This window comes from Lasiosphaeria miniovina (assembly GCF_030549165.1).
Source record: "Lasiosphaeria miniovina strain SMH2392-1A chromosome Unknown B0T26scaffold_6, whole genome shotgun sequence".
NCBI lineage: Eukaryota > Fungi > Ascomycota > Sordariomycetes > Sordariales > Lasiosphaeriaceae > Lasiosphaeria > Lasiosphaeria miniovina.
In genome coordinates this window covers 1978986-2005397 of record NW_026848225.1, presented here as the reverse complement: position 1 = coordinate 2005397, position 26412 = coordinate 1978986, and the positions used below count along the sequence as shown (strand labels likewise).

Below are 26412 nucleotides of genomic sequence, written 5' to 3'. Positions count from 1 at the left end.
GCTGTTGGGTGCTGTGATGTTCTTGTTCTGCTGCACGCCGCGGTTGACGGTTTCCAGGGCAGCTCCGCAAGTCCAGGCGGCTGCAGAGGGGCTGTTCCAAAAGGAGAGCGTGCAAAAGACTCCGCAAGAAACGAAGTAATAAAAAAATATCTGCCTACGGAACTGCAGCAGATACAGTCAACAGGGAGAAGGAGTATGAGAGGGCTCCCAGGTTCGATTGTGGGCGGCCGCGTACTGTTATGTGCAGGTGCGGCGATAGGTACTTGAGGTGGTATAAGGAGTGAGGAGGAACCAGGAGGATGGATGGAATCGTTAAGTAACTTCTATAGGACTTTGGACAGCGCGCCGAGGACGGGCTTCTGCCCAAGGAAGGAAGCTAATTAGTTAAGAACGAAGAACCTCTCCAGTTCCCAAATGGCAGCGACTTCAGAAACGAAAATCGAAAAGGCCTCGGTGCGAAAACCAGGAGCAGGCGCCATTCATCAAAGACGTATCCCAAGGTTTGTTTTCTTGGATTGGCCTCAGCGGGTATTGCCAAGAGAGGCTGTGCAGCGCCAAGCGAATCAGATCAATTGTTAGGGGCTCCCCATGTCGGACTAGCACGGGCATGCAATTTTCCCGCATGTCTTCTTTGCGCCGTCGCAAGGGCTTAATTGCGTTAATGGAGGTAAAGCGAGGCAGATATTTTGAACTTGTATTCATACATAGATATCTAGGTAGGTAATTTTTTCCGCCAGTTGAGGATAATATAGATGGAATTGGTTTTGTTGTTTTGTAACGCTGCTGCCAGCTTGCTAGTCCATAGGTCTGCAACAGACTGAGCTCCGAATCACCAATCATGCTCTAGTGCGACGTAGGTAGTTGTAGTGTCACCGACACCTTCTGGCATACCATCAAGAGTCACAAATGTATGGTCGTCTACGGATACAGCCAAGTCAAACCCTTGGAGGAGGTACTCCATAAGGTAAGATACATGTACCTTACGGCTACCTACCGAGGGTATCCTTTTAGCCAATTGATCCTCCACACCAAACCCCTGTCTTGTCTATTTGCTGTGCCGCCTAATTACAGAGCGTCTGGCGTCTGAACAGTCGTGCCGCACGGCGTTCCGTGCGTGACGGATAGATATCTTTTCGAGGCCCAGATGTCCAGAGGGTTCTTTATTATTTTTCACGTTACCCTCCCCCCCCTTTTTTTTGTCTTGTCTTTAAGCTTTAAAACATCGCAACCAGCCGAAGCTTAGAATTCTCTTAACATGTCAGAGCGCCGTGGGGGCTTGGGCTTCGCGCTAATACTTTCCAGGTTTCTCGTCCGCGGTGAGGCGAACGACAGTTCAGGGGCCGAAACCTCTTGATAGGTTGCAGTACATGTGACTTAGATATGCCCACGAGACTTCAATTGGGTACCAGATGCCCAATGCAAGACATCCGAGAGAGCTTTATCAGACAACCTAACCCTTGGACCGCTGAAGTGTCAACGTCCTGCATCCATCCTATTGGTATATCCCACGCTGCGTTTTAGTCCAGGTGACTGCCACGTTGGAAACGTCTTTCCGAGTTGAGGTAAAAGTTGCCGAACACCTGAGACTCCACAAACGCAGAAATTGCCGAATCTCAGCGATATTCCAGCAGATCACATTCAATTTCTTTGGACGCATCGAAGTGTCACGGTCCACAAACTCTGTTGCAGTCGGTGAAGGCAGTGCTGTTCTTGGTGTTCTTGGTGTTTTCGCCTCCTACATACAATACCTCGCACCGGCAGCGCCAGCCTCCTCCCTTTCTTGCATTTCGAGGTTGCGATTGCGTCAACCGGAAATGGCATGATACGGACGGTCCCTTGACTCGAGACTCACGAGATAGTACCCGACCGGACGGTGGGTTCAAACATCAGATTGCGAGTTTATCCGGGGCGCAGCTGCCTCCCTTGGTGTCTCAGAACCTTGGTTTTGCCGCCGACGCCCTCGAATGCCCAAACTAGGCAAAACTGACGTCGAGCAACTCTTGGCCGATGCATCAACAAAGCAGGAGGGGGTGCCGTTTGCTTGATGTCGTCGGTCTTGGCATTCTTGGGATGCTGCCGCCTTTCTCCCCAAGAATAATTTGTCCATTATCCCTAGGACTGATCTCGCGGTCTGGTGGGGAAAGCTGCCCTCGATGTCAGGCTGCAACCTGCTACATGTAGTAGCTACCGAACCGTCTTGGTGTTTAACGTGCACGCACGGAGTACAGCAGCTCAGCGCCAACGCCGACCAGTGGCCAAGCTTAATTAGGGCTCATATCGGTGTTTTCACGGAACTCCCGAAAAGCATTCTCGAGATAGACTATACACGGCATGGACTTCGCTGACTCGATATCGAGACGGCTTGGCTCTAGCACCGGGAACCATTCTATATGTTCAGTGATGATGCTGAGGCAATATCTCGTGGGGTAAGCTCTCGACGAAATCTCCACCACCGTCATCCCGCCCGCTAATATGCACGATGATGCTACGGTTTTCCATTCACCATTCACCACAGCGTCGGTATAAGCCACAACAGCAAAAGTCAGTATGTCCTCAAACAACACAACGATGCGCCCACGTCAATCTTGACGGTACTGCAGCTACGGACAGCTTGGGTGGGGTAGGGCAGTGGTTAGACACTAAACTTTTTTATTCGGCCTTGTTTTGATAACAAGTATTGAGCGATATGTGTCAATTGAGCGAGTGGCAGACTGTTTTGGTGCGTGTCAAAAGAGCCAAGAGGGAGGCCGTGCCTTTTGCTCTTGTCACCGCTCCGACCCAAGTTTCGCACGTAGCGCAGCACTGCACAGCGCGGCGCAGCTCATACTTTTTTCACGGTCGACATGAAGCGGTCTCATCACTCATCCATCATGTCGACGTGAAGCCACCTAATTCTCTTGTGTGTCTGAGCCAAGGGCTTTGTCTGCTAAAAGAAGCCTGACGGCAATGCCCCGCCCCGAGCTGGCGCCGCCGATCCGGCCGCACCACACCTCCGAAACGGTTTTCCCAACGGAGTACTTTGAAAATCTGCCCAATGCGGCCCCCACGACCATCACTACCACCACCACAAGCCCAATGCCAAGCGACAGGAAACACGCTTTTACTATTGCAGCGCATGCGTATTATAGTTTGTTAGAGGTCTAATGGGGAAACCGGCTGGAAACGGCCTAGGGCTGTTATACACACACAACGGTTTGTTCTAGAATTTGGAAGAATACGCGGTGCGCCGCCTCTGTCTCGTCTTGGCCTTTTGGCCTATTTGGCTCACAGCCTCGTCTTGTGGTGCGGTCGAATTTGCAGGTTCCTAATCGGGGCTTTTCAGAGCTCCTTCAACAGGCAGGTTGCACATGCAGTGAGTGTGGACTGTCGTTTATCGGGGCGAGCCCTCGGTAATACTTACACTACTTGGGAACTGTAGGTTACGTTCCCGCTTGGACGGGAAGGAGCTAGCCTCTTTTCTGCTGGCATGCACGCCGGTGCAAGGGTTTGCACGCCGGTGCAAGGGTTTACTCGATTGGGCGGCTCGGGGTCCAAACAGAAAAGACAGCTGGAAGTCAACCGTTCTTTCGCAGAGAAGCCCAAATGGAGGGTTGTTGGCGGCGGTTACGGTCAGTATGTGCTCTTACAAAATTGCAAAGTCTCAATAAATTTATATTTAGAGCCACGCTCGCTGTTTATTGCGATACCTGCGGACTTGATCTGGCTGTGTTCGGATCACTGATCGCAATTAAAAAAGAGGCCTCTTAAATATGAGTGGCGTTATGGCAACTACAGCAATAACCACCATCTCTGTCTTGGACGAGGATCGACGGACAATTGATTTGACCCACTCGCTGATTTCGCAAGAGCCCCTCAACCGCTCAACCGCTCCAACCCCTCATCCAAGTTGCAATCTAGGGCGAAAGAGAAGGTGGAATATGAAAGAGGAGAGCAGATTGAGGCTGTGTTTTGCTTGGCGCGGGTTTTAACTCGCTGTGCAACACGCTCTTGGCTTCGCTGGGCACAGGCTCGGCAACGCTGGGCAACTCGGCGATAAAAGTCTTGGTTTGTTTGTGTAAGGCCAGGTAAGTGAGGGGCGGGGGGTGACGAGGATGATGGATTTGTGTTGGACAAGAGGGGAATTTCCTTCCGCTCTCAGTCAAATTGTCCCGATCTCACATTTTTCTTGTGTCTCTCCTTTTTTTTATTAGGCCGAGGAAACTAAGAGCTGCGCTAACTCTGTCGTCGACAGACAGAAAAAGCCGCCGACTCACTCTTTCAGGGGGGATTACAATATCTGCCGAAGAGACGGTGGTGGACGAGGTAAAATCCTACACTACACTAAAGTCGGGTGTTGCTTGTATGTTAGGCTCGCTGATGCATTCCCATTGGATCAACAAGTGTTCCGGCATCCGAACCGAACCACACACAATCACGCACACAGTTTGGGACGGCTCCTGCCGAGCAAGTCAAAACACTTGTTTCGGTACTCGAGAGCTACTAAGCTTATAACATGGACAAGGTAGGTATAGAGCCCGCGGGAATAGCATCGTCGTTATCAGATCCGAAACAAAACATAGGTCGTGGCATTCTCTCGGAGCAGTGGCGCCGGCGGGACGGCGAGGAGTACGTACAATATGAGTATGTACCCGATCCGAGTTTCTAGCAGTGTCTTGGCCCATGGGAATTCTCCAGCCAAGTCAAGTCCGGACCAAACCGTGACTGCGACGTCTTTTGCCGCTTGCATACGCACAGCTTGATTTTGGACTCTTTTCTTTTCTTGGCTCGATGGCCAGCCCTGCATCTTGGCCCGCACCTTGGCTTCTCGCCGTTACAAGACTCACCGTGTCTCGTCACGCCCGACGAGCCAATGGCCAAAGACGAAGCCGTGCTGGCCCTCTTGGCTCATGTCTTGTCGGGCGCTCTCGGCGCTCCAGCCGGGAGAGGCATGAGTGGGCTATGCGCTGATCGGGACGGCTTCCAACACATTCTCGTGGTCGGCAGCCCACGAGGACATGGACGTGCCTGCAGCCCATGTCTCTTGGTCGATACTTGGCCAGAATCGACAGGCTATCCAAGGCGATCTCGTGTCCGGAGCTCATACCAAGCTCTCGGAAATGGAGCTGGCCGAGGTGACTCTGTCGGTCACGGGCCAGTACCTCGCCTCGCGTCGTCCGACCCGGTCCACCGACGGCGCGCTGGGCAGCTTGTACAAGGCCACGGCCCAAGAAACCGCTCACGACGCGTACGTAGCCCGGCTGCGCCACCGTGGAAACTAGACGACGTCTAGTGTATAGATGCGCTGGTGATGCTGGTCTCAGAGACTACCGACCCTCGCATCTTATTGTTGCCTGCCGTGCACCCGGTCCCGGGGGAGGGGCCGGCAGGAGGCCACGAGCATGGGACGGCAGGTATAAGCGACTCGTGCAGGGTGCGGCAGCGTCAGTGGTGTACCCCCGGCCTGTCTCACGGCGAGAAGCCTGCGTTCGTTTGAAGGATGGCCTGCGCGTTCCAGGCCTACTGGAATATCGTGCTTCTGGAACCTCACCCGATGGTACGAGCTTATTGCCAAAGCCGACTGGACGTTGCTGGTGTCAGCGGCGACGACAACGCGGCTACGGATATTCACCTCGACATCGGACCGGGCTGCCACCACGGACGGGTTGGGCGGCCCGTTCTCCCCTGTACGTGAATGCCTCCATGCACACATCAAGCCGTCGCTCTTCGTCATCAAGAAAGCAGCCGGACATCCAGAGACAGTGAGCAATATCTGGAGCGGACTAGAGGCAAGCATGCGTAACTGAACAATCATTGGCTAGCCCACCACTGCAGTTGGCTCCTAACCGCGTGAGAAAAGAAACTGGCTGTGCTCGCCCACAATTACATATCTCTCTACTAGCTAAGGTAGGCTGTTTGCTATTGCTTCTCAACCTCGGCAGCATCGGGGGAGAACAGGTGTGCTGCTGACATTTCTTATTTGTCGCTGCTTACACCGGGGGGGCACTGCAAGACGGTCACGGGGGCTCTCCAACAGACATGGTGAATTCCCGCGTGTTCCGCAAGTGCCACTAGAGGAAAAAAAATATAAAAAAAAGAAACCCGCCAAGAGGGATCTTTTGCTGGTGGATGGTGGATATACAAGTACGTGTTTTGACATGTTTCCCCCTTTTTTCCGATGCGTATAGTTCCTACCTGGTGAACGGTATCTTGAACTACTACAAGATAGGTAAGGTAACTCTTCTCAGCCAATCAACTGTCAGCCTCGCCTCGCTCATCTATTAGTGTCTCTCACTCCCCATGTTCGCAGCCAAATAACTTAGGTAAACACAGTGCGCCCATCTGTTAATTTGCATTTTGCATCTCACATATTTGTCAAACAAGAAATTCAGGTACTCCGCGGCTTTCTTGGCCCGTGAATTACCATGACCACGAGCATAGCCGTCGCCAAGTTCTTTCCCTGTTGGAGCTAGCAAATAACAAGAAAGAAAGTGCCTGTCATGGTCGTTGTTTTTGGCCCCCCTACCCCCCCCTCCCCTTTTTTTCCCCCTCAGTCTCGCCCCGTATTCGCGTGGACGTGCAGAACCTGTTTTTTTCTAGCTCGCTCACCGAATACGCCAAGGCATCAAGACAGCGGAAAATCACAATATACGCACACGCGAGTAGATGAGACGGCGGGACAGGGAGAGAGGGGGTGGCTATGCTGCCCAGTGGGATGACTAGAGTTCCACTACGTACGTGTACGTGCCTAGGTGGGCCTCCGGCTTTCTTTCTCTGTTTGTCTCTGTCTGTTTGCTTGCCGGGTCCAGGTCAAGTCTAAGCCCCCTTTTCCCCTCCCAAAATTCTAGGGTAGGTAAGGTAGGTAACCGGACGGACGGACAACCAAAACATATTCTTCTAAGCCGACCCACCGCCACCGCCGCCGCCCCATCGGCGGCCGAGATCGACGTCACGAACCAAGATCATGTCCTCATCACCACCACCATCATCATCATCCCCTCCCTCATTAGTTCCATCAACAACAACAAAAGGCAACACAGCCCGCCGCAGCACCCCGCGCCAGAACGCCGCGACCACGCCGCTCAGCCCGGCGCCCGTCTGCCGGAAGTCGGGGAACGCGTTGACCTCGAGCAGCCAGGCGGCGCCTGCGGCGTCGACGAGGAAGTCGAGCCCAAACACCTCGAACGCGTGCTCCTGCGGCTGGAAGTGCACCACCATCTCGCGGGCGGCTGCCTCGAACACGTCGCCTGTCACGGCGCAGATCTGGGCGAAGATGTTTTCCAGCGAGACTTCGTTGGTGTCTGTTGCTATAGTACTTGTAGTAGTACTTGTAGTAGAGGGCTTGCCGCCGTGGGGCAGCGGCAGGTCCCAGAAGCGGTGGACTGTGTCGGTGGCAGTCTCGTCCTGCAGGCACGTATTGGTGAGGTGGGCGTCGAGGTCGATGCCGTCGCCTTCGCCACTACCGAGGAGATGGTCGTTGGGGCTCTGGTACGGCTTGGCGGCGAACAGGGCCAGCATGTCGCGGTAGACATAAACGCGCATGCAGCCGACGACGAGCACGTAGACGCGCACGTGGAACTTGCGGCGGCCGAGTTCCGGCAGCAGCAGCGGCGGGTCGATGTAGGGCTGCGCGACGAAGTGGCGTAGGTGCGACGTCGTGATGTAGTCTCGCTCGCTACTGGTGTTGTTGCTGCCGTTAGTAGTAGTAGTGACCGCTCCGTCTTCGTCGTCTTCGTCCTCGCTGTCCGACAGCCCCGCATCCTCCTCCCACGCGTCGAAAATCCCCTGCAGCTCGTCCATGGTGCTGAACAGCCGGATGCCCTGTCCGCGGTCGCTCATGCTGGGCTTGAGGATCCACCACTCCACGGGGCCGTCATCGACTTGGCCAACGCCAGTGCCGTCTGTGACGACACCTTCCCCTTGCTGCTGCTCCGCCACACTCTCGCCCTCCGTCCCATCCGAGACGCTGCCGCTACGCCCCGTGGCCTGCTGGCGTGCGGCATTTCTCTCGAGGCTCGCACGCAGGTCAAAGGCCTCGACGAGGGCGTCGTCGAGGAACTCGGCGTAGTCAACTTCAAAAGGCTCGGCGCGCTTGACGTGGGTGCGCAGGACCGAGGCGGGGTGCTTGGCGACCCAGGCGTCGACGGTGGCTGAGAGGAAGTGCTTGCGGATGAGGGCCTTGCGGATGACGAAGCTGTTGAGCCGCGCCGTGGCCGGGTGCGCGGCTGCGAAGGCGAAATCGAGCGCCTCGTACTGCCCGATCTGCACCACCCGGTCCGTGTCAGGGTGCGGTAGCAGTGTGTTGAGCGACGGGCTGCCGTGAGACGGGGACGGCGGGCTCAGTAGCTGCCAGCTCGTCTTGGTGCGAGCGAGCAGCGCCGAGAGCTCCGACAGGATCAGCGGCTGCACGTAGTCGTCGCCGTAATCGACGAGCGCGTAGAGTTGGGGCGATGGCGACGAGGCCGCCGTTCCTCTGTGCGGGAGGGCCGCCACTGCGTCGGCTTCGCTGCTCTGTGCGGCGGCCTCTGCGGCTTGAGATGAGGAAATAGGGGCAGATATCGATGCGCTGCTGTCACTATTGGAAGGAGTCCTACAAATGTTGCATAGAATGGTGAGAATGTCTTCTTTGGCCTGTGGGTTTGCGATTGCAATACGAAGAAAAGGGGGCACGGCAATGCAAGAAGAAATATGCCTAGAGAGCAAGCAGCTTTCTAGAGCAAGGAGGTATTCTGTCTGGTCTATTTCTAGAATTGGCCCTCTTCTCTCCGCACTTGTAACCAGAGCTCTATCTGGTGATGTTGCTCTAGTATCACTGATCTTCTATCGTCGTCGTCGTCGTCGTCGTCGTCGTCGTCATCGTCATCATCATCATTCTCACGCTCATGCTCTCGTATACTCATATGTCGGCCCTCTCTTTCTCTCTGTGTGTGCGGATCCCGCGCTGCTCACTTCGATACATTGCTTCTTCTTCTCTTCTTGCCCGCGGCGCGCCAGGTGTGTGATGATGACGGTGATGTTTTGATTCGGATAGACTTACAATTGCAGCTCCTGACCGTGTAAGTGTGTTGAGGGGTGCCAGAAATTGGCCTTGAGCGGTGTTACACTGAAAAAAAGGGGGAGAAGAGAAAAGTTAGCCAGGTCATCCGATGGTTCCCCTATTCTGCAGCAACTCACCTGGTATGGCCCTCCTTGACCGCCCATCCGTCGTTGCCCGGGGGCGCCTCGTCGACGCTGCGATACACGTCGGTGAAGCGCGGCGACCACTTGAAGTGCTTGTGGGAGTGGCAGCCGTTGCGCACGGCCGTTTCGTCCTTTTCGTGCTCCTCGTCGAGGCCCTCGCCTTCGCGGATGCGCTCCTCTTCCTCGCTGCCGCCGTTGACGCTGCCGTCGACTTCGGTGAAGCAGCTGCCGGGGCCCCAGTAGTTCTGCAGCATGGCCGTGTAGAGCACCTTGCCCTGCTCGAGGCCCTCGAGGAGGGGTATGTTGACGCTGTAGAGGTCGGCGCTGCCGTCGGCGGGCCACTGGGCGGCCAGGGCCTCGATGACGCGCAGGCTCTGGCGGCTGGCGGCGGCGATGATGACGGGGTCGTGGTTGCGGGTGAAGAAGGCATAGCTCAGGGCGATGGCGCGGCGGCGGCAGACGGCGGCCTCGAGGGCGCCGCCCAGAGTGCCGCTGCTGAGGGCGAAGACGGCCGTTGTGTTGCGGCCGTAGTTGGGCCCGCTCACAACGAGATCGACGGGCCCGCGGTCCTGGAAGAAGTGATACAGACCGATCTGCACGCACGAGGCCGGCGTGCCGTCGACGAGGATCCACTCCTCGGTGCCGGGGCGCGTGCTGGGGCGCGTGTGCGTGGTGCCGTGCGAGCCCTCGTCGTCGTCGCCGTCGTCATCGCCACTGTTCTTCTTGTTACTGCTGCTGCCACCAGCACCACCCGGGACCGGAGTCAGGCCGGCAGCGGGCAGCGGCGGCTGTGGGGGACGGTAGTAGAGCGGCTTGACCGTCTGGCCGATCATGTGCGCCTTGCCAATCCACGAGCGCTGCGTGTGCGGCAGGCACACCGAGACGACATGCCCGGCCCCCTGAAGCTCGCGCACCAGCGAGTGCACATACGGGGACGAGTGCGGCGACGGCGGCCCGTCGTCGTTGACAACGAGAATGTGCATCTTCTCTTTTTCTCTCCTTTTTCTCCTGTTTTTCCTTTCCCTTTTTGCTTTCAAATCTTGAGTTGGGTCGGAGAGCGTTGCGTGCTGGTTGCGCTTCTTCAGTCCAGGGTAGCAGTCCAGTCCAGTCCAGGTTGTGCAGGCAGCGGCAGTATTTGATAGCCTCGATGGCGTTATTATCTCGAGGTCATGTACTGCATGTACTGACGGGCATGTACTTGTTATGCACTTGTGCTGTAGCGCCAAACACCAGTCTACAAAAGTCTGAATCTTGGGTTTCAGTTGACGTTTTTCCTTGGCCGTTGGGTTGTGATGATGGTCCGATGGCGGGGGTGGGGTACATACACAACTGTCAAAGCGGAGTCTTCGTGCAGGCTATTACATGCTGTATGTAATGCTGCCAGAAGGAGGACAAGACGCAATCCGGAGGGACAGAAATTAAGTGCCGAAAAGAGCACGCGGGATAGTTACCTCATGGGGACAAACCGGAGCGTCTTCCTGCTCGCATTCAGCTATGTATTTGCTAGCTAAGGTAGGTACTTACTTACCCGCCTATGTAGGTACCTCATCTGCCTTGGGTGCTGACGCGACCTTGGATGCGGCTGCGCATCTCGAGAAAATAAATACAGTGATGTTGACGTAGCCGCTTTAGCCCTGAAGAACTATGCGATTCTCCCATAACTCTGACATGACAGACTACCTCGTCTTTGCGACTGCAGATACGCCGCTTCACGCCAAACCTTGCCCATCTTGTCATCGCCACTAGTCCCGCCGAAAACGATATCACCATGACCATGAAAGAAAAACAGAGAGAGGCAAACCCCTCGGCAATGGGCTTAATAAAAAGCTCCATGTAGATACCCCTTAGCTCCGCGCCATCGCACCAGGTCATGCATTCTGATATCGTCCCTCCTAGGGGATCAATATAAAAGCCCTCCGTCAAACTCCAAATCAAGGTCGTCTAGGTGATCAAAATGTCGTGATGCCGTAAGAAAAAGGAAAGATAAAAGAGATAGATAAGACCATTAGGCTCGGGTCCGCTTCGTGGCAGCGCCAGGGAGTGCGTCGCCGGCTCGCTTACTGCTCTGACCGTCAGAGCCGCCCTTAACTCGGCGCCAGCTGTCAAAAGCGCCTCGCTTCCCGTGAGCACTAGATTTGGGCTTCATGGGTGTCGTCTCAGCAGATTTTTTGGCTCCAAATCGCGTCGTGCGCGCTGTCGTCGGCGGAGAAGCTGGTGCAAAACGGGGTGCTTTGGGCGTACCAGGAGCCTCGTTAACTAGCTCCATGGGAGTGGCTGGGTCGTTCTCCGTGCCCGCCAAAACATGGTCTTCAATGTCCGTGTCGGCCTCCTCGTCCTCTAGATTCATCTCGGAATGCTTGTCGGCCTTGCTAGTAGGGAACAACAGGCGGGGCGTGACGGAATTTGCGGAAAGAGGCTTGCTTCGCTCGACGACGCTCTCCAGACCGCCTTCAGCCTGGTCAGACTCGTCACCCCGGGCAAACTTGCGGAATTGCTTCTTTCCTCGGCTGAAAATCGACATATTAGTATAAAACGGCAGAGAAGTTGAAATGGAGACTCTTACAATGAGACCAAAATGCCGTCATTGCGGCCGACGGCCTCATCGACTGTCACACTTCCCTCGCCAGGAATGGCCACGGTCTGGCGCTTGCTTCGGCGCCGGGCTGGCTCAGGCGCAGCAGGGACGTGATCGCCAAAGAAAGGGTTCTCGGCACTGCGATCGACCTCGGGAATACGCTCGTGAGAGTCCGTGTAAATCTGGACAGGCTCATCTACGTCATCTGCAACCGAGAAGCTATCGAGCACGTACTTGCTGGTACGAGTCTTTTTGGAGGTGGGCATGACTTCGCTGTCCGAAAACAAATTGCGTGCGACAGCCTTGATTTTGGCCTTGCTCTTCTCCGTAGGCGGCGGTTGAGGCGTCTTGGCCGGAGTGATGAGCATGTCGTGCGAGGTAGAGGCACCAGCGCGACCGCGTTGGATTGACTTGTTATGGACCTCAAGCCCGAGAGCAGTCGCGGCATGAGCACTTCCGTCGGGTGCCAGGGTTCCAGAAGCACGGCGCGACGAATCCAAAGCAGGCACGCGGCGCTTTCGTGGGGAGGTTGCGGGCGACGCCATTGTGGCGGGGTTTTGCTTGTGTGACTTTGGGGACCCTAACGAAAAACGATGATCGGAATGATGCCTGGATGAAAAATTTGGAGAGGGAGTGCGATTTGCGATGCGTTGCTCAATCCGGAGCGACTTTCGCTCAGACTTTCGCGGGGTGTAGGGGTTGTAGTGGTCAGAGTAGCCGTGCCGAGGGGCTGGAGGTGTGCGGATTTCAGACGGTGGTCCGGGCGACGGTGTGGCAGCTGGGAGAACCTCCATGTCTGCGGATATTTGTGATAAAATAATTTCGTCCGCAACGTCAAACCCCCCAATCAAACCGCTTCGCTCCTAGGCAGACTGCAGACTCCAAGCAATATTCGGGTATCGATAACCTCAGACGGATTAGGTCGAGCCTGCGCAATCGGGGTGTGACTAGCCGTGATCCAAACGTCGGGAGCAACCCCAGCCGCCGAGTCCAGCTGATAGGAAGCTTGATGTGGAGTTTTAAAGATATCGCACGAGATGCACCGCAAGCCGAGAACTAGAAAAGGTTTGACAGAGATATCAATAGGTTTTGGGACCGAGGTAGGACTTGATGTAGCTTTGCGAGAGGCGGTGGAGGGAATAGCAGGCAGCGCCAGAATTAAGAGACGAGTGCACACAAGTCGCGTAAGGCCCGTGGTGATAATGACGTGCAATAGAAATCGCACGAGATGGGTCAAAGATATCAGCTAGTAATGGGTTGTTGGCAGAAATAACGAGCGCATTCGAGGATGCAAATTGATGTCGTTGCTAGGGACATGCGGGAAAATATGGTGGAGGACACGAGTGGAACGCAGGTGAAGAGGCTGGGGGCCGTCCCTGCTTGGTTTCGGTTGCTCGACCAGCCTCCTGCCAGCCTTGGCCCTTGCGCTTGGTAAATTAATCTGACGCCAAAACGCGAAACCCCCACATGCCACCTGGCCAGGCGACGCGTCTCCCGTACTCCAGCAAGGGCCTCCCCATCTTACCCCGCCAATCCCATTGCAAACAATTTTGCTGGCAGTGACAACAAAGCAACGTCATCCGGCCTCAAGCAGCCCAACTTACCTTTTTTTTTTCTTCTCTAAATTTTCGAGGTGTGCCGGGAATACTAGCGAATAAGCGCAACGCTTCAGGACCCTGCACTGCACGCAAATATGGCAGACAACTTTGAGAGCTCAGACCATGAAGATCTCTTCGCATCGCCCTCTGCCGAGCGCCAGCAGCCGCAGCCCGAGCGAGCCAAGACGCCAGCCAATCAGAACTCGCGATTCGACGCTGAAGAGGCCCGCGAAACGGCGCTGCGCCGGGAGCTGGAGGGCGTGAGGAACATCAACGAGGTCATCGAGGGGGTCATTGCGACGCTGGAGCGGGCAAAGGGCAACATGGGCGTACGCAGGGGCTACCCTTCCTTCCTCTCCCCTGCTAGTTTTTTCTAGGTGCTGCCGTTACTGATCGCAGCCTGCCGATGCATGTCTCGTCTATCTAGACCGTGTCCAAGACAGTCGATAACGCCTCTGCGCTGCTCAACACCTGGACGCGGATACTGTCGCAGACTGAATACAACCAGCGGCTGATTCTGAACCCCGACTGGAACGGCGCCACGCAGGACCTCGCCGACATCGAGAACGAGGCCCTGCAGAAGCAGCGCGACGCCGAGCGGAGGGCTGCCGAGGCCGAGCGCCGCCGGGAAGAGGCGCGGAGGAAGGCCGAGGACGAGGATCGCCAGAGGACAGCGGGCACGGCGCCGCCCCGGGGGGCCGCAAGCCGCGGCCACACGCGAGCGGGGCGAGGTAGAGGAGGATTGGTGAGGGGCGTGAGTTCGGGGTACGGGGTCAATACTAGCACGGCGTCAGACACAAGCAGCGGAAGGGGCGCATCGGGGATAGGCAGAGGCTTGGGGTACACGCGGGGAGGGCGGTCAACAAGAGGCGGTGTCAAATGATAGTCGACTGTGACTGACTGACCTACCTCCCTGAGGGAGGGGGGGTTACTGCGCTGATATTCCTAAACCGCCCTGCTGATACCATATTACCATATCAAGCCCCTAGACGCCAACCCAAACAAAGCCCCCAAACAAAGAAAACCAAAGACTTATACAAATCATGGAATATGTACAAATCAGTCATTCAACATGCCGCGTTGGCGCAACAACAGAAAAAAGAGATGCCCCCACAAAAATAAAGCCCCTTATTTCTTCTTGAAAAACTCGCTCAGCTTCTTCATGCCCGACGTGTTGACCTTCATCAGCTTCTTGACGCCCAGGCTCTGGCTGGCCTTCTTGACCTTGTCCTCCTCCTCCTTCTTGCGACGCTTCTCCAGCCGCTCGTCCTCGTCCTCGTCGCGCGCGCGCTTGCGCGAGTAATCCGACGCCCTGGCGGCCGCGGCGTCATGGCGCAGCTTGGCCAAGCGCGTGAGGTACTCGTCAAGGGGCTTAAAGTCGACCGCCCCTGCTTCCACTGTGGCTGTGGCTGTGCTTGTGCGAGCAAGCTGCGCTTTGAGCTGCTCCGCCAGGGATGGCACTAGGTAGCTCGAGCAGATGAAGTCAAAGGCCACGCGCAGCCTCTGCAGCGCTACGACCTCTGGGGACGCTGTCATGGCGTTGACGATTTCACTGCTGGCCGTACCGTCTGACGATAACGAAGTAGCGGCTGTCGAGGCTTCGCTGGCTGCCGTCTCAAGCGACGAAACGGTAGACTGGGAGTCGGTGGATTCCGACTGGGGTGTCGCGATGTTGCTGCTGCCGCTATCGTCTGATGCCTTCTGGGTGCTGTCGCCACTGGGCAGGGCTTCGGAGGACGCCTGCTGGCTCTGGATGCCGAGAATGGGCGCCTCGAGGGTTTTGGCCACGAACTTCTCCTCCATGCTCGGCGGCAGGCCCTGGGCGCCCATGCGCCGCGCCTTGGCCAGCAGCTCGCGCAGCAGCTTCGCCTCGTTCAGCCGGAACATGGGGTCGTCGCCGGCCTCGACGGCGTCGCACACGGCCGCCATGCGCGCCTCGATCAGCTGCCGCGCGGCGGGCCACGTCAGCACCTTGGACAGGTGCCGGCTCGGGTCTGACACGGCGTCGAAGTGGTCCTCGCTCGACAGGAACATGCGCTTCTTCTTCTCCCTGCTCCTGGATTTGGAGGTCTTGTCGTCGGCCGCGCACCTGCCGGCGGCCAGTGTGGGTAGGATTAGGAATAGGGGGTCGATGGGCGTCGCGACGTAGAAGTCGGCGCTCTTTGTAGTCTGCGTAGCTGCTGACGCCGCCGCGCCATCCTGTGTCGCACTCTCGATCAGCCAGCTCCGCGGCGTCGTCTTGGGCGCGGCGATCTTGGTGAACTCGAAGAAGCCCGCCTCGGGACAGACTAGGTAGCGCGTCGGTTTTCCGTAGCGCGGGTGCTGCAGCGTCACGATGCGCGCGGCGTCTGTCGCCTTCTTCGGGATCACGAATAGCCGGGGCGGGGTCTCGGCCTCGGCATGGAGAGTGTATGCGGCGGGCGCGCTGGTGTTTGCCGCTGTCGTGGTTGCGCTGGCCGTCTTGGCCGTTGTGGCTCTCGCTCTCGTCCTCGCCATGGCTGCACCGTGCGTCGGTGATTTGTCTTGCAAGTCTCTGGGGCGCCCAAAAAAATCAGACCTTGTGCATTGGCTCTGTCCGCTTCTACAGCGCAATGGACGTGATGCCAAATATCCAACGTAGTATGTAGTATGTACTCAATATCCGTAGATGGGGTTCAACTTTGGTGGTTGCCCTACGGATACCTGCGGCGGGCGGGCGTGTGGGCAGTGTTTAATTACCCCTGTACCTTTTCATCTGTGTTCGACGCGACTTTTACGCGTCTGTCCGACCGTTGCTTGGAGCGCCACGCGCTTTTCAACTTGCAGGCGCGTTTCAGGCCCATGCAGCCAGGCATTCCACCACCCCTCCTTATCGGACATGGAATTGTGGCTTATCGCTTTCGATTTGCGGCCTCGACGTCGACAAAGTCTAGACAGGAGACAAGAGTTGCACTTTCGTCTCTGAAAGCCAAGTCGAAGGCCCTGTGAATTGGAAGAGCCAACCTGCTCTCTCGGCTGCTTCACTGCCTGAACTCGCCCTGGGCACCACAACCCCCACCAAAAACCGACCTGGCCAACTGAACGTCTCACTGCACCTTCCCGCCAGCAATGTCGTCCTTGTACTACATTAATTGGCGACTAATATAGGAGGACCCCTGGCATAAACCTGTTGCTCTGCGTTCCTGGGCCTGCGTCGACGACTTGCATCAACATCTCGCGCCTGTAAACAGCAGGGCTAGCTTCTTCCCGGCAACCCTCTTCACGCTCGTTTTTTTCTTCTCTTTCTTTCCCTCCGTGTGGACATTCTTCCGGCCTCCAGAACTAGCCTTTTTTGCAACCTCGATCGGGGAGAAAGTCGAGATCCAAGATATTACTTGCTTCGCACTGACCGTTATGGCCTCCCAGTGGCCCCCGCGATCGCCCCACGATGTCCTGCTCGGCACACCAGGAGGCCGCGAGCGGTTGCGACGCATGGCCGAACGCAAATCCCCAACGCCCTCGCCATCCCGCCTCCGGTCAGCGCGATCCCACTCGACCCTCAACTCGAGGTCTGGAGGCCCAGGGCTAGGGGCGGATATGGACAACCAGCTTTTTGATGGCGGCGACGACGATGACGACGATGAGGATGACGAAGAAACATTGCAGCTAAAATTGCAGGCAATCCAAGCCCGGTTGAAGCTCAAAAAACTACAGAGTGCAAAGGCCCAGAAGAAGGCGAGCGCAGTGTCGGATCCCGGGCCTGCGTCTGCGTCTGCGCCTGCGCCTGCGCATGCAACTGCGATTTCGAATTGGCCCGGGCTTGGGAGCGCGGTAGGCATGAGGGAGGTTCCGCTGCAGTCAAAGCTGGCGGCAGTGCGAGACAGGATGGAAGGGCAGCCTGTTCAGACTGGAGTCCAGGTTCCTGCGTCGCCGGTCAGGAAAGCTCAGAGCTCGTCCAACCTGCAGACGTCACCACATAGAGTGCTGCTGGGAATCGATAAGGGGTTAAGGGCGGCAGATGTGTCTCTTAGACGAGCTCCCAGCGTGAAGGCTATGCACGACGACCGGTCCGGCCAGCCCGGCGGCTACTTGCGGCGCTCGAAAACGCCATTACCTGCTCAAGTCCAGCAGGCCGATGCGCCCCGCCCACTGAGCTTCAACGAAAGGCTGTCATCTGCGAGATCCGAAGAGTCAGCCCGCCAGGAGCGGCAGCAGAGGATACAAAAGATCCGCACAAAGGCCTTTAGCGTAGGCAAACAAGAAATGGAAGAGTACAAGACCAAGGCGCTGGACATTCCCGACCGGCCCTACAAGCCACAAGAGTTCACGAGGAATGATATACTCTCCTCGACAGGGGCGCCATTACAGCGGAGTAGTACTGTCCCAAGTTTACGGTCTGCTCCGGCGCTAGACACCGGAGACGAGTCTATAGACAACCCCTCGTTGGTAACGGGCGCACCGGCGGGAAGTGGGGACTCGGAAGCATCCTTTGAGCCCTACTCGGGCCTCCATCTTTCCAAGCGGATTCTCCCCCACCAGGTGCTCACCCGCGCCATCACGGGAAAAAAGACATATGTCCTCCAAGACCTGCTACGCCATGTCAAAGCACCAGACTGGTCTCTGCCTGACATTGAGTCGGATGTCGTCGTGTTTGCCATTATCGCCAGCAAGTCAGACCCGCGAAGCCACAGACCCGGGCCTGGCGGGGCGGGAAAGGCACAGCAGGACCGCGGTAAGTATATGGTGCTCACGCTCGTGGACCTAGCATTCGAGGTCGAGCTCTTTCTCTTCAATACGGGCTTCGACCGCTTCTGGAAGATGACAGTAGGGGCCGTGCTGGCGATTCTGAATCCCAACATCCTGCCGCCACCGCCTGGGCGCGAGGCGACGGGCCGGTTTGGTCTTGTCATCAACAGCGACGAGGACACGATCCTCGAGATCGGCAACGCGCGCGACATAGGCTACTGCAAAAGCGTCAAAAAGGACGGCCAGTTCTGCAACACCTGGGTCAACGCGCGCCGCTCCGAGTACTGCGAGTTTCACACCAACGAGGCCCTGCAACGGACGCGCCACAACCGCATGGAGCTAAACGGCTCCAGCTTCGGCGGCAAGCGCCCCAACTCTAAGGAAGCATTCGACAAGAAGGAGGAAGACCGCCGCAAGGCTGCCATGGGCAACTACGACCGCGCCACGCAGAGCCGCTTCTTCATCAGCGGAGGGCGGCGCGGCGCGGCCGAGATGATGGACGACGACGGCGGCGGCGTGGCCGACCGCGTGGAGCGCGAAGAGGGGCTGAAGCGGCGCCTGGCGCAGAAGGAGCGCGAGCGCGACATTGCCAAGCGCCTCGGCGAGATCGGCGGCGGCGCTGGCAAGGAGTACATGAGCCGCGCGGCCGAGGCAGCAGCTCTCGGGTCGAGCATCTCGTCGTCAAACAACAACAGCGGCTCGGCCCTCCAGGGCGACTTGCCGCCAAAATGGGACGCCCGCGCCCTCGGCCTCGTCGGCAGGCGCGGCGCCGAGCAGCCCAAGATTGATCTCGGCCCAATCAAGCGAAAGCGGCCGGATTCGTCGGCATCCAACTCGACAGCCACTGGTGGCGGCGGTGGAAGCGGCAGCGCTGGAGGCGGCACCCAGCCAAAGATTGCGCTGGGATGGGGCTCGTCGCTGACGAAAAAGCTCGGCCGGATGAAGGAAGGCGAGCACCTGGACGGGACGAAAAACGGCGGCTTCTCGGCGGTCTCCAACAACGCCCCTGCCGCGGAATCCATTCCCACCGCCACCGCCACCGCCACCTCGGCCAGGAACGACCGCTCGCCTGTTAGGAAGAAGACGCGCTTCGTGACGGAGAAGGGCATCCGCGAGGCCGGGAGAGAGAGCCTCGGCGAGCCTCTGTCGGCGGCAGCGGCGGCGGCAAAGATTGGCCGCCGCCGGGTGATTATCCCGAACAATAACGACGACGACGATGATGACGACTTGATTATTATAAAGTAGAGAGAAATCGGGGTACCGAAAAGAAAAAAAATGCGAAGAGCTGGTATTATTTAGGGAGGTTTTGCATAAAACAACATGGGATTGCACACACTGCGTCGCATAGCGCGGAATGAATGAGCTGATTGGTTTCAAGCCGGGCTTTGATTTGACTACCTACTTAGGTATGCGGCGAATTCTTTCTCTTTTTTGCTTGGGGTTTCTTGTCGTTGTCGTGTAAAGAAAGAAAGAAGCGCCGAGAATACGTACTTGTACATACATATGTATATATACCAGCGCCTTTTCTTTTTCAGCCGACCATTTTGAACATTCTGAAGACGAGAGTCGATAACAACAGGCGACTAACTTGCTCTTTTACGTACGATAATGTGACCAGTGCATGCTTGCCACTTCATAGACTATAGCGGAGTCAAACTGTGAGTGTATCAGCAAGGAATATGTTCGGCTTCATTGATACCGCCCGCTGTCAGGTATTTTATTTTATATACAGCTAGAGAGTAAATACTACGAAACCACCCGAAACAGACAATAAAAGTCTGTCCCCGGCCACTCACTCAACCACCCTCATATTCATGTATATCAATACCAAGTCCCATATCCATGCCATATCCATGTTCCAAACCCGACCTTTTTAACTAAACCTGTATGTAACGAAACAGGATGCTATATGCAATAATAAACCTGACCCTGACCCTCAAAACCATTGTACGCAATACGCATGCTATATCCTATGCAGATAAAAAAGAAAACAGTCCCCAACTCTATACCCCCCCATTATGTATACCGTATCCATATCGGCAAGGGGAGTAAGTGAGCACCAGAACCTGGTACACACCAAAAATGAAACCACAATAAACCGGGTCTCCAGCCCCAACGCCAAAAAAAAAGGACGCATCATCATCATCTAGAAAATATCAGAGCTCGCTGGCGCCTAATACATGCCATCCATCATATCATTCAAAATGTCTCGCAGTACAGGCTTGCCCTTGAGGAGAACGCGCTCTCCGACCTTGGCGCGGCGGGGCGACTTCTTCGTGGCAGCCATGCCAGGGCGCGTGTTTTTCCTTGCAGGCGAATAAGCAGCAGACTTCTTGGCTGGCGACAGCTGGGTGGCCGCGGAGCCGGCGAGGGACGCAGGGTCCATGTGGGCGTCTATGGCAGTGGGTGGGAGGTCGTAGATCCAGTCACGGGACTCCATGAGGGCGATGAAGCGGGCGAGCATTTCGCCGCCGGCGTTGGGGTTGCCATCGCCGCGGTCACCGCCGCCCGCACAGCCGCGCAGCGTCGAGCGGCTGCCGACAACCAGCAGCTTGGTCTTCGCGCGCGTGAACGCCACGTTGATGCGCCGCCAGTCTTTGAGCAGCTCGCCAATGGAGCAGGCGTCGTTGGCGCGGACGAGGCTGAGGACAACGACAGCCTTGTCGCGGCCCTGGAAGCGGTCTGCCGTGTGCATCTCAACATCGGCGGCGCCGTTTCCCCCCGTGCGCAGCACGTTGTGCTTGAGCAGTGCGAGCTGGGAGCGGTAGTGGGTCATGACACCGATTTCAATCGCGGGCACGCCTACCGCTAGCAGAGCGTCGACAAGCTGCGCAACGACGCGTGCCTCACAAGGGTTGACGATGCGGTTGCCCTTTGCCTCCTCGCGGCTGTCGGGGATGGCGTCCGTGTTGACGAAGCGCACGCGCGCCTCAGGGTCTAGGAGTTCGCGGAGCCAGCAACTTCCGAGGCGCGGCGCCGGGCAGAATGATGCGGGAGGCCCCGCCTTGGGGCGTCTCGGGCTAGTTGTGCTGCTGGCACTGCTGCGCTGCTGGGAGTACGAAATAAATGAGGCTGCGTCAAAGTGGCGCTGGCGTAGGGCGTCCATGTCGGGGATTGGCAGCGAGGCGGAGCGAAGCGCCTCGGTGCCGCACTTGAGGAGTCCCTTGTAGATGAGCGTGTTGGACAGCGTCATGATGTCTTCGCACATGCGGTACTGGTGCTCGAGGTTGACAACCGACTGGGGGTGCGTGTCGGAAAGCAGCTTGAAGAGCGAGGCGTCGAGGCCGCCGGCGCGTGCTTCTTCATTCTGCACTAGCGGCGGCAGCTGGTTGTGGTCTCCGACAAGAACAAACGTTCGTGCCATCCTGATAGGTCCGAGACATATTGGCAGTGTAATCTGGGATGCCTCATCGACGATGCAGTAGTCGAACGTACGCTCGTTGAAGATCTGGTGGCTGATGCCCAGACACGTCGTAGCCACGACGGGCGTGTCGTGCCAGGCTCTCCGGATCTCTTCAAACGACTCCATCGGCTGGCCGGCCAAAGTCACAAAGTCGCGAACCTCGGGGTGCACTTTGGCGGGGGCCCCCAGCCTAAGAATTGGGATGCTATCATGCTTGAGCTTAAGCAGGATGTTGTCGACGGCAGAATGCGTATACGATGTCAGGAGGACCGTCTTTCCCTGCCCAATCAAAGCCTTGATTATGTGGGCGATGGTGGTAGTCTTTCCAGTGCCGGGCATCCCGAGGACCAGAGCGTAATCCATGGCGCTCATTGCCTTCTCGACGGCCGCTTTCTGGTCGACATTCAGGCCGTCCTTGTCCGGCATCAGATATTGAGTGGGCACTGTCTTGAACCTCGGCGGGACCAAGTCGACAACGAGCCGGCGAATCTCGCGAGATCCAAACGGCCCATTAGCCATGACCTGGACAAGATTGTTTCGCACCGTCGCCATGCCGTTGCTGAACTCGTCCTTGTCAAGCCGGTAGCGAATTGGGGCCTCCTTGATCTTGCCCTGGGACTGCTCGGGCTTCGCCCCTGCGGAAGCCACCTCCATGATGCTCGCAAAGACCTGGTTGTCGACCCCGTCGAAGCCGGGCTGGCGGATGCGCGCATTATGGAGCCTTCTGTCGACGGCAACGCTGATCCTCTGCTTTCGGACGGCGGTGACGAAGCCGAGAGCCAGGGCAAAGTGGCCTTGCTCGTCGGAAATGACAATGGGCTCTCCCACAATGAGCTGCGAGTCGAGGAAGGAAAAGCCAGGCGCCGGCTTGTCCTTGATGAAGGTATACGAGAAGCGGTTGATCTTGGCGGCGTGCTGCTCTTCGGAAGCCGAGCCTTCTTCAATGGTGACATTGGAAAAACAGCGCCCCAGCTTTTCGCGCTCCGTACTGACCATGGTCCAGAGCTCTCGCCGCAGCTTCTGGCTCTCTTTCTCCTCTTTGGTCAACAGGTTCTCCCACTTCAGGAAGAAGTCCTTGTGGGTGGGAGTCAGGTGTTTCACTACCTCGTCAAACCTGTCGTTAAGGCCACTCGTCTCGCCATCCCCGTCGTCGGCGAGCTTGTGGTATATGAAACAGGAAGTCTGGGCGTAGCACTTTCCGCACATGTTCTTGCTCTTCTTCATGGGCGGCAGCTGCACACTCCGCTCTCGGACGTAGCAGGCCAGCTGGTTCCGCTGCATGATCATGTGGCGGAGCTCGTGGCGGACAGTCGGAATGCGAAGAGTCTGCGAGGTTTCCATGTAGTACAGAATACCGTACACAATCTCAATGTCGTATCGGTCCGAGAGCAAGAGATTGTATAGGGCCGTCTGGGCCTGGTGGTTGCTGATGGCATTCTTGCCTGTCTTGACCTCGAAAGGGACGGTTAGAGTCTTGGTGGACTTGCTGTCGCGCATCGTCACTTGCACCGTGGCATCAATGTTGCCCTTGAGGCCGTACATTGGGGACCAGACGTGCTCCTCGACATCGAGCAGCTTGCTGACGCACATGTTGGCCCGCTCCCCGTTCCGGCCCTGTACAATAGCGTCGGGGTTCGGCTGCGGCGACACAAAAGCCTTTGCCCAATTCTTGAGCTCGGGCATCTTGGACAGGAGGTAGCCCCTCGCGTCGTCCATGCCAACTTTGATGATGTAAATGTCCTCCAAGTGCTTCTCTAGAGTCTTGTCGATGACGCCCGCTAGGAATTTAATGTCCCAGTTGTTGGCCAGCAGCGCCTCCTGAAAGATCTCGTGGAGGATCGTGCCGTACACGAGAGCCGGGCTTAACTCGCTCGTGGCTTTGACCCGGTCTTGAAGAACAGCTCGGCGCGTGCAGGTGAACGAATCGGCAACGACAGTGGACGAAATGAGTTGGTCCGGGTGCAACACCACCATGTTCTCGTTGTTGTCGACGATGCACCTGCCCGACGCCTCAAAGGTGCCGATGACGTGAACAAAAGCCGACTGGCTAGCCTGCGTGTCATACCAGTCGTCCCTGAGATGAATTGTTTTCACTACGTTGGTTTTCTCGACCTGCACGAGCAGTATCTTGAAGAAAAAAAGGCGCGTTAGCAAATATATACTTCTCTCTAGCGCAAGGCCGCGACGGCTTCTCATACCTTTTCGGGGAGTTCACGGCCACGGTCATCTGTGTACGAGCTCTCGAGGACGTTCGTTATCTTATATCTCTGGATCGCCTTGGGTTTTTGAGTCGACTATTTTTGAGGCTTTTAGCACGATGCTTCATCGAAGTGGCTATCGAAATGTACGTACACGAGATGACGAGGTTCGGGCATGTACGGCCGATTGTGTTGCTGCCATTTCCGCCGCCTCAAAGTCAAAGTCTTCGCCAAAGTCATCGCCAAAATCATCCCCATACGAGTCTTTGCTCACCCCCCGGTCGATTTGCTGTGGCCTGTCGTACTTCTGGCCTTGAGAGGCTGCTTGTGAGAAATGCTTGAATTCCACTTCCGCCACTAGGTCTTCGGCCCCGTCAAACAGGTTATCATCCAGATCTCCGAAGTCGTCGTCAGCAGTCGCCGAGCCAGCCGATTCATGTGCGGGTACTGGGACTAGCGTATTGTCTTGGTTGTCGTCTTCCGCCACTACTAAAGTGGCATCGAGCTCCATAAGTGTGTTGTCGTCAAAATCAATGTCGCCATAGTCTGAGGACGGGCTATCTGCTACCGCTGCGGGCTGGTGGTTGTCAATGCCGTTCGCCTCAATGTCCAGCACTGGGGCTCTGTGGTCCAGCAATCCCCCCCTGGAGGTCGGACGACAAGGCGACACCACATTCTGAGTCTTGGGCTCTGTCCGCCTTCCCAGGAGCGATCGCTTCCGCGACGATGGGGACTTTGGTTGCTGTGCTGCGGCCTCGGCTGATTTTGATCTCTGTATTTGGCCATCAACTGTTTCCAGCAGAGCTGACACCAAGGAGGATTTAGCATTGCGGCGGGGGCTACCCTGGGAGGCGGCTCCTTGCTCTTCGTTGCGATCGGTTTTGCGCCGTTTGGGCCAGTGAGAGCCGCAGCTCATGGCTTTCCTGAGTGACCTAGTGCTCCCGGGTGCAGCGCCGTCCCTGGAGGGGCGAGGGGAGGAAGATACCATGAGCTGGGCGAGGAGCGGGTTGGTTGCGCTAGATGGGCTGGCATCTGTGCCGGGAAGGGCAAAACGATCCCACAGTTCGGATGCAGGATCGGCGCGAGGGGTTCTGAGGACGTTGGCCAATTTCTTGGCGTCGATGGCCGGGGTGACAGACTTGGAGGCCGGCGACGATGCGGGCGACGAGCTCCTCACACGTTTCCGGCCCTTTCGAGCGAGCATGGGAGACATGGCGGGCGGGAGCTGGGCGCCGTGGTCGGTCCGCCATATGATTCTCTCGCTGGGAGAAGCGGCGTCGTCTTCCTTGGGGAGTTCCTGGACGCCCAGCAGATCCTGCCAGGTCAGGCGGGAGCCAGGCCCAGGCGCAACAGCGGGGTCTGGTCGGCCAAGACGACGCGGTGATGTCTTGCCCGGGGCCAGCCCCTTCTTGATGTTGTTACCCCCTTCTTTGGCCGGGTCGCCAGCACCATTGGGCAGGTTTGGGGCCACGGCAACAGGGTCGTCGCCAGCCTCTGGGGATGGAGGCTCGAACTGGAAGGCGAGTAGCTTGTTCTTGGTTGACTCGGACACGGGCGCCAGTGGCCGAGAGGCAGCTTTAGCAGCTTGGGCCTGGGCCTGGGCCTGGGCATTGGGATTGCTTCTCGACCGTTGCCATTGAGGACGCTGGCGTTGCTGGATGTTAGCGCATAGCACGGGCAAGGTAATGAATATAATGGAAAGAGAGACGGACCTTTGGTGCCGGCCTGTTCTGCTCGGAAAAGGACTTTTGCAGAGGCATTGTGACTGTCTGTCCGTTTTCTTGCAGCTACCTCTTATACTAATACAGCTGTGATGGACAGAGATATGTGGCGCACATGAGCGTGGGCGTGGACGTGGGCGCAGACGTCGTCAGGGTCGGAACATTCACATAACCTTGCATGCCGAGAGTTCTTCAAGGTCATGGAAACGTTCAACGGCGGCGCCCCGGCCACTGTTTGGATGGGCGACAGCGCTAGACGCGTCTCGGCACGCGTTTCTTAGCGGCGGACGCGACAGGTTAGGTTCCCGCCCACTACCCCACCTCGCCTGGCGAGCCACGGCCACCCAAGCTGCAAGAGCTAAGGCAGTGGGCCCAGCCGATAAGATAACGACCCCTGCCACCCGAGCGCCAGCCCAGCCTAAGAAGCCCCATCCTTCAGACCCCAGCCCGGCACAGTTGGAAGCCGCTCTGCTGGAGCTGAAAGCACCCACCTGCAGCCAGTCAGCCAGTATTCGACATCCCGTCATCGGTCCGTTCCCATCTCGACAACCGTCCGCTGGGGTAGGAAGCTGGCCATGATTAGGTAGGTTGAACGGCCGAAACTTAACTCGCCAGGCTGCACCCGACTATCTGTTAGGTACTGCCCGCATATGTCGCGCCAAAGCAAAATTGGAAGCAAAAACTCTCGAGGCCCCCTCCAGAGCTCCAGACGTCGAGATCGGAAAGAACCCCTGGACCTTGCCGTCGAGCCAACGCCGCCGCACAAACCCGAAATTACCGTGGCCTCGGAATTGAGACGTAAGGAAGCAAAGGAAAGGGAAAGGAGAGGAAGGGAGGACGGAAGGAGAGTTGGTTAACGTTGCCTGTGTTGGGCACGCCGTTTGGGTTTGCCCAGAGCGCCCTGCAAGCTGCAGCATTGCCGGGATTGGTAATGTCAGCAAGACTGATCTAGAACGAGGCTACCTACTCCGTACGAAGCCCAACATCGCCAGTCGGCAAACAAGCAAGCATACAATGGACGACTACCCGGCCGGCAGTCTAGACCCCAACATCCCTC

The 26412-nt window shown here is 57.1% G+C and overlaps 7 protein-coding genes across 7 annotated transcripts; 3 read left to right on the top strand and 4 right to left on the bottom strand.

Annotated features, from left to right (window-relative positions):
• Positions 1-4849: 4849 nt before the first annotated feature.
• Positions 4850-5258, top strand: B0T26DRAFT_754759 (uncharacterized protein; the record flags this gene model as incomplete). Its single annotated transcript, XM_060445865.1, has 2 exons — positions 4850-4975; positions 5049-5258. The coding sequence occupies 2 exons, from the start codon at positions 4850-4852 to the stop codon at positions 5256-5258; spliced, it is 336 nt and encodes a 111-aa protein (XP_060292882.1).
• A 1615-nt stretch (positions 5259-6873) lies between these two features.
• Positions 6874-10139, bottom strand: B0T26DRAFT_654006 (uncharacterized protein; the record flags this gene model as incomplete). The annotated part of the gene is made up of 4 exons (XM_060438507.1): positions 6874-7647; positions 7690-8542; positions 9014-9079; positions 9151-10139. The coding sequence occupies 4 exons, from the start codon at positions 10137-10139 to the stop codon at positions 6874-6876; spliced, it is 2682 nt and encodes an 893-aa protein (XP_060292881.1).
• A 1022-nt stretch (positions 10140-11161) lies between these two features.
• Positions 11162-12525, bottom strand: B0T26DRAFT_742972 (uncharacterized protein; the record flags this gene model as incomplete). The annotated part of the gene is made up of 2 exons (XM_060444193.1): positions 11162-11663; positions 11720-12525. 2 exons carry the CDS (start codon positions 12523-12525, stop codon positions 11162-11164), a joined length of 1308 nt encoding a protein of 435 aa, XP_060292880.1.
• Positions 12526-13424: 899 nt separating this feature from the next.
• B0T26DRAFT_754756 (DASH complex subunit Duo1-domain-containing protein) lies at positions 13425-14212 on the top strand (the record flags this gene model as incomplete). The annotated part of the gene is made up of 3 exons (XM_060445864.1): positions 13425-13658; positions 13757-14060; positions 14124-14212. The coding sequence occupies 3 exons, from the start codon at positions 13425-13427 to the stop codon at positions 14210-14212; spliced, it is 627 nt and encodes a 208-aa protein (XP_060292879.1).
• Positions 14213-14457: 245 nt separating this feature from the next.
• Positions 14458-15825, bottom strand: B0T26DRAFT_654010 (ribonuclease H2, subunit B; the record flags this gene model as incomplete). The annotated part of the gene is made up of 3 exons (XM_060438508.1): positions 14458-14619; positions 14728-15379; positions 15419-15825. 3 exons carry the CDS (start codon positions 15823-15825, stop codon positions 14458-14460), a joined length of 1221 nt encoding a protein of 406 aa, XP_060292878.1.
• Positions 15826-16701: 876 nt separating this feature from the next.
• Positions 16702-19278, top strand: B0T26DRAFT_652264 (uncharacterized protein; the record flags this gene model as incomplete). The annotated part of the gene is made up of 3 exons (XM_060438354.1): positions 16702-17057; positions 17115-18662; positions 18729-19278. 3 exons carry the CDS (start codon positions 16702-16704, stop codon positions 19276-19278), a joined length of 2454 nt encoding a protein of 817 aa, XP_060292877.1.
• A 4291-nt stretch (positions 19279-23569) lies between these two features.
• Positions 23570-25638, bottom strand: B0T26DRAFT_722079 (uncharacterized protein). The gene is made up of 2 exons (XM_060442576.1): positions 25347-25638; positions 23570-25279 (listed from the first exon to the last, which is right to left on the bottom strand). The coding sequence occupies exons 1-2, from the start codon at positions 25392-25394 to the stop codon at positions 23771-23773; spliced, it is 1557 nt and encodes a 518-aa protein (XP_060292876.1). The 5' UTR covers positions 25395-25638; the 3' UTR covers positions 23570-23770.
• Positions 25639-26412: the final 774 nt, after the last annotated feature.